Consider the following 14,468-nt stretch of genomic DNA (forward strand, 5'->3'; position numbering starts at 1 on the left):
TTATTTTATAACTCTGCAAACGGAACAATGATGATGATGATGAATGTAAATTTAAAATAAAATAATTTTTATCAAAAAAACCGACTTCAAACAGGAAACTAAAAAGTGAAAAATAAATTTACTTAGTACAAAGTAATTCGTATTTTGATTTAGTTAATCAGAAATGATTTAATAAATATTTTATAATTTTGAAGTCGGTGCCAAGTAAAAAAATAACTACTCTAGTATCTACTCGTAAGTTGTATTCAGTTTTATTTCATAATTTGTTTCATTGACTATAAATTAGTTTGAATACTGTTATTATTCTGTTATGGTTTTGATATATTTAATAATATTTTTTTGTACTTGTTTGTTGTGTATGTTGTTTGTATTTGTTATTGTAGTCAGGTTGTTGTAGTATTTACTTGGCACCGACTTCAATATTATAAAATATTTATTTAATCATTTCTGATTAATTAAATCAAAATACGAATTACTTTGTACTAAGTAAGTTTATTTTTCACTTTTTAGTTTCCTGTTAGCAGTCGGTTTTTTTTTGTTAAAAATTATTTTATTTTACAATTTTTAGTGATGGGTAGACCTAACAAGGATGCTTTTTCTCTTGTGTCGGGGGTCCGGAAACATACACAAGACACAGGCACAAACACCCAGATCATGACAAATTTATATGGCCAATACAAATGTCTGTCCTGCGCGGAGATTGAACCCACTAACGCCAGCGCAACAGCCAGTGCTGTGACCGCTGCGCTAACGCGTCGACATACTATGAGTAAAGTTCGCTATCAGGTGTACGTAATAACAACCGGGACTGACAGCCTAGCGTGTTCTCTGAGGCTAGGTTGGGAGAACCACAAGGATTAACAACTAGACCGAAAATAAATATTTGTATAAATATAAATATCCACTCCGAGTGGGAATTGAACCCACGACCGTCAGTGTTTAGGCGCCGCCGACACGGCACATGCACCATTATATCAAAGCGGTCGTCAAACAGCAAAAGGTAACTGCTGTAAATTGTTGAGAAATTCCCTCGAGTGTTTATGGGCTCCATCATCAAACCTGGTCCTGCGACACAGATGACCACACAGCAGGTAATTGCTATAAATCTTTGAAAAGTTCCCTCGATTATCTTTCATCTCCATCGTCAGACTGTAATGGCACTTATAACTCATATAGGTGCAAAGTTCTCATCGATAGAAACGAATTAAGTTCAAACAGCAGGTAATTGCTATAAATCGTTAAAGAGTTCCCTCGACTATCTTTTGTCTCCATCATCAGACTGTAATGGCACTTATAATTAATACAGGTGCAAAGTTCTCATCAATAGAAACGAATTAAGTTCAAAAAGCAGTTAATTGCTATAAATTGTTGAAGAGTTCCCTCGACTATCTTTCTTCTCCATCATCAGATCGACTCCAGACCTTTATTAAATAGTAGTGCTTTATAGTACTTAATGAAAACATGATTAAATTTACTAGTCACCCGTACGATTTTTGAAAGTTTTCCTCGATTTCTCTGGGATCCCATCATCAGATCCTAGTTACCTTATCATAGTACCAAACTAGGGATATCTCCTTTCCAATAATAAAAGAATTATCAAATCGGTTCATAAACGAAAAAGTTATCTCCGAACATACATTAAAAAAAAAATATATATATATATATATATATATATATATATATATATATATATATATATATATATAATATCCTATATATTATATTCTTATATATATATATATACGGTCGAATTGAGTAACCTCCTCCTTTTTTTGAAGTCGGTTGAAAAGAAGACAAATTGCGAAGATTACTTATTATTATTGATTATTATAATATATAAACCAGATGCATAGCAAAGACAATCGATTGTGAAGTATCAATTTCGTCCAAGCACAGTACACACAAGGAACTCATTTTTTACGTAATTATTACTTGCGCTAAAGCGATACAGGCGTGCTTCCACGAGCGCGTTTCGGCGCGGAACGACGATGGTTCACTTGTAAAAAATGTATGAAGAAATTTGAGAGCGTTTCTTATTTTTCTCATAAATGGAAATATTATTTATTTTTATATAAAATATCTAGCGCTACGCATAGAGGACTAAATAAGCAACAATTCCTTAGTGTAGTTATTTTTCTTAGTGCAGTGTATTTAGCTATAATGGTTCCAATTCAGACCCGTCTTTTTTTAATTTTTTGCGATTTCTGTGATGGTTAAACTGTATTTGTGTGAAAAGTTTGTATGGGGCTATAGAATTTTTATGGTCTCACTCGGAGATGAATATATTATCTTTCATTTGAAACCAAGATATTCTCTCAGGGTGACTCCTAATTAGTTAAAATGGTACGTGAAAAACGCTGATATTTGTGGAAAAATGTGATAGCGTCCTTAACGCATAGACTTTTGCTTGTCAATATTCCCGAGCGCGGGAAGGAGCGCCTTGCTCGCGTGTCTTTGCTTTTTTTTTCTTTGCACTTCGTTGCCGCCGAACCTCGAGACCTAACCTCGACCCTAATTCGGCTTGAATCCCGCTGGGGTAAGTTCTCATGATATCTATTATAATTACATATTGCTGGTGTTCTTAACTTAACGAGAAAATTGTAATTATTTATTATTTTGCTAATTGTGACACTGGTTTCTGAATTGTTCTTTTCCTGACTTGGAACTTTCTTCGTTTCAGGATTTTATTTTTAGATTTATATCTTTAATCATACTTTGCTACAAATCGAGTCACTGCCCTCGATTAATAACGGGCTGACTGATTACCGGCATTTACACCGGTGGAGATCTCCGCCGGTCATCGGACGAAGACGGAACTGAAGACCATCATCGCCGGGAATTAGTCAGGCCAGTGTCCTTCCATTTTACTTTCTAAGGTACGTTGTCACGGCGTGGGCCAGCTAAGGAAATAAAGGCTGAAAATCAGGTGCCTAACGCGCCTGATTCCGAACCTACCCCTGTTTTCTGACCGCGTGCTATTAAAATATATAACTTTAAAATTAGTTTATTATTCTATTTCTACGACTACTAAATCCACAAAGCGCGGCAAGTTTTTAGATAACATAGTAAAACAAAAATAACAAATCAATGATTTTATTTATCAGAAACCTTCTTGTAATTATCCACAAAAAAACAAAAAATGAAATACCTGGACACAAAACTATATCATTTTTCTAATTCCTACTTGTTAGTACTACTAACTTAATATATAATTATTTTTCTCAGTGACTGTCCACTCGGGGCCGAAACCCCTATACAAAGTGGACAGTCCTCTTTCCACATGAGTATACTTTAAAAACATAATAAAAATGAAATTACTTAAAAACGGTATATTTATCATGTTTTTTTTTTCATTTTGCGAAGCTCGGTATATCGGCATTATCTACGAATGTCTTGTTCACGAGAAAACATGGTAAATAATAATAATAATAATAATAATAATAAATAGTTTATTTGCTCAAATTATGTAGTTTACAATATCAAGAAGCCCTGCGACCCGTGCTAGCTTAAAAAAGCTGTGTTACAGGCCACAGTGTCTTCCCCAAAAATTAGTTTATTGTTACATAATCAAAATTTGCGTTCAGATAGCGAATACAAAAATAATACTAATCTGTATACAAAGATGACAACACAATAAAAAACAAGGATTATAAAAAAAAATATCTCGTTTTCAAATAATTTTAGTACTAGAAATAACCATGTTAATTTAAAAACTTATTTATGTTATTAGTATGGCTGGGAATAGATCTAGGGACGTTGCTGTTGATTCGCTGGATGACATTTGAACAACTCACTTGCCCATGTAGAATCTTGTGAAGCGTCGAGAGAGTTTAAATTGAAATGTGATAATATAGCGCGATAGGAACAACTAGGATCCTTATGTGCCAGAAAGCGTGTGAAACTGCGTTGCACGCGTTCAATTCTGTCAATATGTATATTATAGTTAGTGTTCCAGATAGGGACACATAATCAAGGACTCTACGTATTAAGGCTTTATACAGGGTAAGGATAGAAGCAGGATTTTTAGTCTTTACATGTTCTCTTAAATTTATATGATAAAACGAATTTAATAATAAGTCAGTTTTTTTTTTTCATTTGCGAGAAAACACAATTATGTTACTCAAAATTTATTTTAAATTGATAAAGAAAATAAAACTAAAATAAACTAGTTAATAAAACTATGTAAGGGAAACAAAAAAAAATTAATGTTATTTCAAAAATTAATTAATTTTCAAAAGAATTCATTTATGAACAATAAAATTTAAAGTTCACCAGTAATTATATTAGAGATTTTATCATCAAAATCTAGTGAGCGATGCTTTATCACATTAGTGTAGTAATGTGCGGAAGCTCGAGGCTTGTGCTTGAGTTTTGGATCCTTGAAGTCCACTTCGTACAACCCAAACCTTAAGCTGAAATAAGTTGAAAAGAATTATTTTCCACTTTTTTTACGATACAAAAATATTTGACAAAACTTAGGGAATTTATCCACCAACTCGCAGTTGATTAGTGTGGTAAATTTAGCTCTAAGCCCTCGCTTATTTGAAAAGTGATATTATCTCAGTGGTGAAACGTTATATGATACCTAAATTAATATTAAGAAAAATATACCTGTAACCATCACACCACTCGAAGTTGTCCATCATTGACCAAGCGGTATAGCCTATTACTTTGATTTTATCTTCATTAATCGTAAGAAGAACCTAGAAAAATCCGAAATGAAATTTTAGTCTACAGAAATACAAAACGCACAAAACTGACTAGCACCTTGTTACAGTTTACATTGCTTCTTGTCCCAGGAGCTGGTTCCATTGCCACCTCTGAGTGGGAGAGGGATTATTTATATTTATCAAAAAAAAAACACCTATTACCAATACAAGCATTAAATTGCCTGTATTAATATCAGATGATCGTATGCGTTAGATATTTATTGCAGTGACTAGTATTGACTATTTTTCTGCCGGCGACTATAGTACCTGTTCCAAATGCTTTTCCATGTATTTCACTCGAGCTTGGTCATCAATTATGGTTTTATTAGTAGCGTAACCATTTTCAGTGATCAGAATATCAATGTCTCCATATTCATTTTTCAGCCAGTTTAACAGTCGACGAAAGCCGACAGGATGTTCCTGAAATAATTTTTACAATGTCACGTTTTAAGGCGATTAAGTCAAAATCAAGTTGATGTTAAAAAGTAATAATTTTATAATTAATATTATAAAGCTGAAGAGTTTGGTCAGTAGCACTAATCTTTATAACTAATATTTGAAATTGAAAAACTACTTTAGTTTTAGATAGCTTATTTATCCAGGACAATAAAGAAAGAGCGAGGACGGCCGGTAGCCTTGCAGACATACATATAAAGTGTGTTCCTCGTTTATTGCGGGCAAAGCCGCAGGCAGAAGGTAGTTGAATGAAATAGTGGTAGTAATTTGAAAAATAATCTTAAATTTAACCGTATTTTTAATTATATACATACGAAGAGCCACGACGCATCCGTCATATTCCATTTATCATTAGTAGTGAGTTGTATGTCTAAGTCCGATGATCCTAAAAGAGGCCATTCACCAACTTCAACTCCATCTTCTACTTTGTTCACAGTCCGTGCCGTATAGTAGTTGATGCCCAAAAAATCGTAGGTTCCTGCAAAGAAAAGTATATATGCTATTATTCATATTATATGTATTTCGTTTATATGTAGGTATAGTATTTTTATGCGTATGTATATATATGTGTATGTATGTCTGTGTATATATATATATATGTTTGTATGTATGTATCTATGTATGTATGTATTGTGCTGTATATGTATGTGTATTTATACTCGATAGTTTGATATTGTTCTAGGTGACACTAATTGTCACTTCTCTGTATACACTTCCCCTACCGCTTTTTCACTACGCTGTGTCCTATATGCCCAAAGGTTGTCTGGAAGAGATCGCTACTCTAGCGATAAGACCGCCTTTGTACACTGTTTTATTTTTATTTTATTTTTATTTGTGATATGTTATTGTGTTGATTGTTGTTGTGTACAATAAAGAGTATCTATCTATCTATATTATTATCTATACGCTTCAGCCTGTAATATCCAATATCAATATGTGTGTAATCCACCACGCAGCTCCAATGCGGGTTAGCGGATATGTTTAATAGAAAATATATTGTTTAAAATCTGGACCCGTTTAAGTGAGAAAGTACCATAATCTTTTAGAGGAACACAGAAAAATTAAATTACTGTCAAGTAGTATTGAGTTCCTGTGGTGAGTAAAATAGCCAGAATTTCTAGTATCGGTGCTAGGGTCGAAAACGCGCTTGTGATGCACCGCACCTATTATTGCAGGCGTCCATCGGCTACGCGGTTACCGTATTTATCATTACGTGGACGTCTTTACCGTTCTAGTGGCTAGCTAGTATATTAATATAAAAATCTTATGAGAACAAAGTTTTTTAAGCCTTAAATATTATAACCATACCTTTTATTACTTCGATTTCTTCTTGAGTAAAACCTGGTAGTCTTGACAGAAAACGACCTTCTTTCTTACTCTTCTCTGCTACAATCCTCTCAATGACCGGTGGCCATCCGCCATCTTTGGAGAATATCGGATGCGTGTACATACCAATCTGAAAATATAATAATGTAAAAGAATTATCAAAATATTTAAGTATTTTTTTTTTACTTTCACTCCATTCGATTTGGATAATTGCAGAGAATTCTGCTTTTTTTATAGCGAAGGTTTAAAAAGTTTATAATAATTACACGTAAAAATATGGTAATGAATAAACTTTTGCCATTAAATTTTATAGGTAATGCTTCTGAATTAGTGAGTGCAATAAATTTTATATATTAGACACTCATGCTAATATCATTTGATATTAATATAGATATATAATAATTAATAAATACCATGAGCTGTCTTGCAATTTTTGTCGCTTCTACATCAATTTCACTATCAGTATGAGGTTCGAGCCAGATGTATTGATTTGCAAGAGAAACTTTTCCTGTAAAATACAAATAACACAACAACATAACTAATAAACTAATAATCACGTAAGAATACTACTATATACAGGTTAATAGGTATAATATTGTGATATATATGTATTAAATAGTTTTATATACTTCTACAACATCTTTAATTTTTTCTCCAATATAAAACTTGAGTTTATTCCCAATATTTCGATGATGATACCGTTATGCAGATGAAATGGTCACGGGAGACTCGTGCAGTGTCGCCAAAATAGCGAGAGTTTTTTAAAATGACATCCACGGTAAGTCCCGTATAAGGGCAAGTTTGTAATTTTTTCAAATAATATTACCTCTTTGTTTTTCTCTAAATTCCTTATCATAAACTCTCCAAGCTTTAGCGTGAGCGAGCATCGCATTTTTGTTGCAAACGTAGTTGCCTTGACCAGCACTTAATAGTCCTGGAGGATGTTTACCGGTGTTGAAGGACAATTCACAAAATATGAGAGGTTCGTTCAGAGTTAGCCAAGTTTTGACGCGATCTCCAAATAGAGAGTAAAGGACGCGTGCATAATTTTCAAACCAGTCAGTTATTAGAGGGTTCAGCCATCCACCTGAAAGAATACATTAAAATTCAATTAATAAACAAAAAGTGGATATTTTCGCAACCATTCGAACTTTCTATTCGATTCGATGGATTCCATGACCATCATAACTCAATTATGTTAACCCATTGATATTTCAATGCCTCCACATAATGCCGAACCTTAGTATTTATATTTTTAATGTTTTCAATTAATTATGATGTTGACACAAAACCGTTTACTTAAAAAACTCAAGTTCTAATTCTATTCCTTGGAGGTTTCGATTTGATAGACTAGAAGAACTTCGAAGGAAACCTCTCTTGTAAAAGTCTAGCCTATCTTAGAATTTTTATATTGTATCCTGCTTTCTACCTTTTAGTTTGCTGTTATAGCGCCTATATGATCACATATTTGGTGAAAACAATACATAACATAACAATACACTTTATTGTACACCAAAGAAGGTACAAAGCCTTTTCGCTGAAAAGCATCTCTTCCAGGCAACCTAGGGGCAGAGGAGATGGTATTGTGTCAGTGTAGATGTACAAATTATGACATAAACGTGTGAATATATTTACTTAAATACATATATACATAATTATAAATAAATGCATAAATATATATAAAACTTCAGTTATCTATATATTACAGTTCTAAAGATAGACTCTATAACAAACAGAGGAAATAATAGTGTAGTCTTGGTAAAAGAATTATTTTAGGAATTTGTGAATACGAAGACTGGCTATTAAAATATATAGCCTATATCCAATTAGAATCAGTAGATTATGTTTTTGATACAGTATTTTAAATAATAAATGTTAATTTTCATCACTATTCATCATCATCATCATCATCATATCAGCCTATTGCAGTCCACTTCTGGACATAGGCCTCCACAAGTTCGCGCAAAAAATGGCGCGAACTCATGTGTGTTGCCCATAGCCACCACGCTAGGCAGGCGGGTTGGTGACCGCAGGGCTGGCTTTGTCGCACCTAAGACGTTGCTGCCCGTCTTCGGCCTGTATATTTTAAAGCCAGCAGTAGGACGGTTATCTCGCCATCAAAATCAAAATCAAAAATAGCTTTATTCAAATAGGCTCCAAGAGCACTTTCGAATCGTCATTTTACAAATTAAAGCTTTAAAAATAAATTATTATTTTTGTAAAAATGAAGCTACCACCGATTCGGAATGTAGATTCTGCAGTGAAGAATCGGCAAGAAACTCCGTAGTTACTCTTTTGAAAATAATATATAAACTGTGTTTTAGAACAAAATTAGTAACATGTTGCATAAAATACAGCGTCACTAAGTCCACACATCTTTATCAACTATGTAATCCTGCTATTATTATTTTTTTTATAAAAACTTTAAATTTATGTTGAGACAATTCCAAAATCGTTTGTGGTATTTTATTATACATGCGAATACCATGACCCAGAAAGGAAACGGTTACTTTGCACAGTCGAAAACTTGGAGTTACAATTTTGTTATTCCGTCTCGTGTTTACAATGCGATTATTACTATTTATTTCAAAACAATGAATATTTTGGTGGATATACATAATATTGTTATAAATATACTGCGACGCGATCGTTAATATGTCCACCTTTTGGAAAACATCCCGTAGGGAGACTTGAGCTCCAAGATCGTAAATGCCGCGAATAGCCCTTTTTTGCAAGATAAATATAGTCTCAATATCTGCAGCATTACCCCACAGTAGCAGGCCGTAAGACATAACACTATGGAAATAGATAAAATATATTAAGCGTACAGTTGCAACGTCGGTCAGTTGTCGTACTTTTCTAACAGCGAATGCCGCGGAGCTGAGTCTACCATTCAAGGATGACAAATGGGAATTCCACTGAAGTTTTGAGTCCAAATGTATCCCTAAGAAAACTGTAGTATCATTGACAATAAGCCTCTCGTTATTTATTATAAAATTAAAATTTGGATGCTTAACATTAAGGTAACGAAAACACAACGCACTTGGTTTTTTTGGCATTCAAAACCAAGTTGTTTATTTTAAACCAATCTTGAATTCGCGACAAAGAAGCGTTCACGTCATCATAATTTACTTTTTTCCTATCAACTTTAAATATTAGAGAAGTGTCATCTGCAAATAGCACTATATCACAAATATATTTAACATAAAATGGCAGATCATTTATATATATTAAGAAAAGAAATGGACCCAGAATCGACCCCTGTGGAACGCCCCTTTTTAGCACAGATCCAGAAGACTTCGTTCCGTTTATTGAGACGTGTTGAATTCTATTAGACAGATATGAAGCAATTAGATTAAGAGCTTTACCATTAACGCCGTAATACTCAAGTTTACTTAATAACATCCCGTGGTCAACGCAATCGAATACCTTTGATAGGTCACAAAATATACCAATAGCATTTTGTGATCTTTCACAGGCGTCATATATATGTTTCATCGATCGGCTTTATAAGTTCCAAGGTGGTAGTAGAACTGTGTTATCCCTTAGTCGCCTCTTACGACACCCACGGGAAGAGAGGGGGTGGCTATATTCTTTAATGCCATAGCCACATAGCATATCAATATTAAAAGCTAATAAATATGTACCCCAATCTTGCAAGGCCTGCGGCAGGTCCCAATGATACATCGTGACAACTGGTTTGATACCATTTTCAAGCAACGCGTTGATTAGGTCGTTGTAATACTTCTTCCCGTATTCACTGATACGATCTTGTTTACCAGTGGGCAAAATCCTTGGCCAGGAAATTGAAAATCTGAAAAACACGGAGCAATCTTATGAAATAAGTTTCAAATGAGATATTCTGCAAATAAGTTTTTCTGCGGCTATCAATCAATTTAATTCCTTTGAAATGAAGTGTAATATAATTGTATATTTATTACAGGTAATTTCGAGTCCATTCATGTTATAAAATATAGCCTATACAAACGAATTATCTTCTAAATGTTGTCGTAGGTAGAATTTTTAAAATTACAAATTTAAATATACTCGTATAATGAATCTAATTCTAACATTACCAAGTCATTATCTAAGTTCTAGAAATCCTTAATATGTGTATTAGTTTGAAACATAAAGGTACATATGCTAGCCAGAAGTATAAAAGCGTGACAAATTAAATTCTAACCCCGCCCTCGTTGATAATGAAACCTTTAACCAATTGGAGCATATTTATACAGATTACAGTACAGTAGTAGCTTAGTAGTGCTATTTAAGATACTTTTAAATTGAAATATATTTCTTGGACTTAAACGCTATATACGACATAAATACTGAATATATTCTAGTAGAATTCGAACGTTTAGTAAAGGAGGCTTTTATAGGACACTATTAAAACAGAAAAAAAATGTTTGCGTATGTAGGAAGTGCACGCTAATTAGCAGTCAGCAGTTTATTGTTTGTATGTTATCATTAAATTCAGAGAATATGGTACCTGTAGTAGTCTAAACCCAGTTCGCGTGCCATTTTAACATCTCTCTCCCAATCATGGAAACTGTTGCAAGCGATGTCTGCATTTGAATTGTCGATGATCACGTTGGGATATTTTTTTATAAAGACATCCCAAATACTAGGAGTTTTGTCTGGAACATATTAAAGACCAATAAAGATAATCTTTGTATACGAAACGTTCTTGTAGCATTTTTGTTAGACGGATTCGTAACTGTCGTTGTGATTTCTGAAGCTATCAATAATTTAAAATGAATTATATTGTTCATATTTCCCAATTCATTCCCAGTTACTTTAAACTAAAGCTTTCAGGCTAATTATAAATCCAAACAAGATAAATCTGAACTACCGTATCTTACATTGAATGGATTCACCATTTCATGTAGCGAAAACGTGAGAAATTTAGGTGTTATATTACAGATATGTGAAGTTAGTCACAAGATGTTCGCTTTGGCTGAGTCTCTCCGCAGATTGCGTGTAATTGCGTACTACCCATTACTACTAAAATTGCTCTTGCACATAGGCACTATTTTAATATTACAGAGGAGTAGCCTAATAAGCTTGATTACATTCAGTAATTATGTACCTATATTATTTAAATTTGGACTACGCAAATATATAAAAAATAAGTGGTTCCCAATTTGCCTTCGCAGGAATACTCATATCCTTAATCTATTTTATTTTAAGGAAAGATTCAAGTTCCATTTCCAGTATTATTATTATTATTAGCATTTAAATAATTAATAATATATTGCAATTATTACTTGCGGATACTTGTTATACTGATCATAATTTAATTTAAGGAAATTAGCTTATCATATTTCTGTGGCATATGTATTTAATTAAGATTAATTGTTAAATTAAGTATTCTTCCTGCTGGTACTATTGTATCAACTAAGTAAGATCGAAGAACTGCACAGTATGAAGTATCTTACTTAAAATTTAGAGAAGGCTAACTGGGAAAGTTCAGCTCAACTTTTCAGAAAATCACGTCAAAATGTTACTGCACTCAAGTTGTGTTAAGTTCCTATGTTGAGTAAGGTAGTGAGAGCTATTCGAGTGAAGCACCTGATGTTGCAGACATCAGTAGGCTACGATAACGGCTTAACCTTAAGCGGACCCCATACTGGTTTGCCAAGCCACGCTAGTAGTATTATAATATAATTGTGTTTGCTCGCTAACGAAATAAAACCGAGTTCAATTACACCGATAAGTAATTCAACGTAGGTACACTTAAAATATAGTTGAGTAAATACGCGTTATCAAAGAGTACTCAAAAAATAGTCATCAGATCTCAATCAAAGTTAAATGAGTTAATCAAAGTTAAATGAGTTAATGTAAGTTAGTGACTTACAATTAAAATATGAATCAATACAATCGGTACACCCAGTGAAAAGTTATGCGGTATAATACAACGTAAGTCGACGAAAAAATAGTTAAGTAAATACGCGTTATTAAATATAACTCGAAAATTACTTGCCAGATCTCAATTAAATTTAGTTTAAACCACATGACACCTTTCCAATAAAAAAATCATCGAAATTGGTCCACCCAGTCAAAAGACCTGTGTTAACAAAAATAAAAATATACAATCGAATTCACTTAAAAATATTAAATCAATAACTCACCGCCATAATTCCAAGCTCCCTCAACCTGGTAAGCAGATGAAGCTGACCCGAATTTAAAATCAGGTGGGAAATTTCGAGCACCCAGCACCGAACACACCAACAAACTAAAAAAAGGAAAAAAATGCGTTTGCTTGTAAACGAAAAAAATATTGACATCAATTTTCATCGACTACTTCTCGTATTTAACCAAATAAATTTTCAATTAGATACGCATCATTGGGGATGTCTCAAAAAGATTTCGATCGGAACTACATGATAGCACCATTTTCGATAAAAAAAAGGAACACACATGGTAAAAAATAAAATAAAAAATTGAGAAACTTTTCCTTTTTATTTTAAAGTTGGTTAGTATATTTTTAAAAATTAAATAAGGAATTCTGATAAGAATTAATAAACATCCCTAATCCATAGTTCTGTTGATTACAGAGCTTAAAAGCTCTTAGTACTCAAGAAGTTAAAGTTCTGCCATCTTATTTTTTAATTTTTTCAATTACTAATTATTTTGTTTTATTTATTTATTTATATGTATTTATTTTTACTTTATTGTACACCACAACCACATTTTAAATATTAAACACATTTAAAAACAGTTAAAGACTGTGAAGTGCAATGGGCGGACTTATAGCTATTTAGATGGTTAATAAAACTTAATAAGTTATTTTTGATTTCCTGAAATAGCGTATGAATTTTATACGAATTATATACCTTCAAATTTTGAAAAAAAAATTAATAATCAATTAATATATATTTCATATTTAATACTTATATTATTTTAATAATATTAAAATTACAACTGAAACTTTTCACTAACCTTGTTGCCACAGCTTTAAGCCCCCACATCTTGATTCAGATTATCCTTATTTATACACTTTTGATAAACGCACACATACGTACGGTAGTCCAGACAATAAGTCCAAAAACGTGTTAAATAGAGATTAAAGGTCCTAATAATATAAGGCAAAGCTCATTCGATCGGGAATGACGTCTAAAAAGTTATTTTTTGAAATGAATTGAATGAATTGAAATAATTTTTTGTTAACTTAAAAAATATATTATAAACGAAATACACGATTTTTAAAAGCTTTAGCAACATAGTCCTATTGAATATATATAAGAAAGGATCCAATAAGCAAAAATTTATACAGCAATTATTTAAACATTTTCAATAATTTGCAATAAACACGGAGCTCTGAGGTGAAGTCGAAAGAAATTTTATTATTTTACAATAGCGCCATTTCTTAAGAAAAATTAATTTAAACTTTTTTCCAACGGGAATTTATTTATTTAAATGCTTATACACTATATTTTTTTTTTTAATTTTTTAATTAATATTTAGTATAAAAAAAAATTTTTTAGGAGGTACTCGTTTTGGCGGTGGCGCCCGCAAGCCACAGCGCGAGGATTTATCAGCGTTAAATTAATATTATGGCTCTTAAAATATTATATATTTTTATACAATATTTCAAGATTTCATATTTATAATATTAAAATATAATATTTAAAATAATATATAATCCTCCCGTGACTGCTGTAAAGTATCCGAAACATCGGGCATCTAAAAAACTTATAAGCCGCGATAAAATCCGAAAATGTTGTTTATATGAGTGAAATTTGCGTACTGTTATAAAACTTTGATTGGAAATACTTTAAAAAAAAAATGCGACCGTCGGAGTCGGAGGTAAGAATAAGACTGACTGGGAGGAGCAGGCATGTGAGGTTTCTAGAGTAGAGGTGCTGAGGTGGCAGGACAGGTAAGAGATAAGACTAAAATGTCAGGGCTATAACACCTCCCCGAGGTAGACTAAACTTCGGGGTTGACCGTCGAAGTTTAGGAAGGATAAAACTA

General features: G+C 32.6%; 1 protein-coding gene across 1 annotated transcript; it reads right to left on the reverse strand.

The window, feature by feature from the left end:
• Window positions 1-4,261: 4,261 nt before the first annotated feature.
• LOC123668495 (myrosinase 1-like) lies at window positions 4,262-13,462 on the reverse strand. The gene is made up of 11 exons (XM_045602229.1): window positions 13,434-13,462; window positions 12,623-12,726; window positions 10,981-11,128; window positions 10,139-10,305; window positions 7,318-7,578; window positions 6,905-6,999; window positions 6,474-6,621; window positions 5,480-5,643; window positions 4,977-5,129; window positions 4,612-4,703; window positions 4,262-4,412 (listed from the first exon to the last, which is right to left on the reverse strand). The coding sequence occupies exons 1-11, from the start codon at window positions 13,460-13,462 to the stop codon at window positions 4,262-4,264; spliced, it is 1,512 nt and encodes a 503-aa protein (XP_045458185.1).
• Window positions 13,463-14,468: the final 1,006 nt, after the last annotated feature.

This window comes from Melitaea cinxia, chromosome Z (genome assembly GCF_905220565.1).
Source record: "Melitaea cinxia chromosome Z, ilMelCinx1.1, whole genome shotgun sequence".
Lineage (NCBI taxonomy): Eukaryota > Metazoa > Arthropoda > Insecta > Lepidoptera > Nymphalidae > Melitaea > Melitaea cinxia.

Coding starts and splice junctions, on each gene's coding strand:
- LOC123668495 (XM_045602229.1), bottom strand. CDS start 13,462: ATGTGGGGGCTTAAAGCTGTGGCAACAAG. Junction 12,727..13,433: donor CTTAAAGCTGTGGCAACAAG/GTTAGTGAAAAG, acceptor TCCTTTTTTTAG/TTTGTTGGTGTGTTCGGTGC. Junction 4,413..4,611: donor GAGTGGTGTGATGGTTACAG/GTATATTTTTCT, acceptor AACTTATTTCAG/CTTAAGGTTTGGGTTGTACG.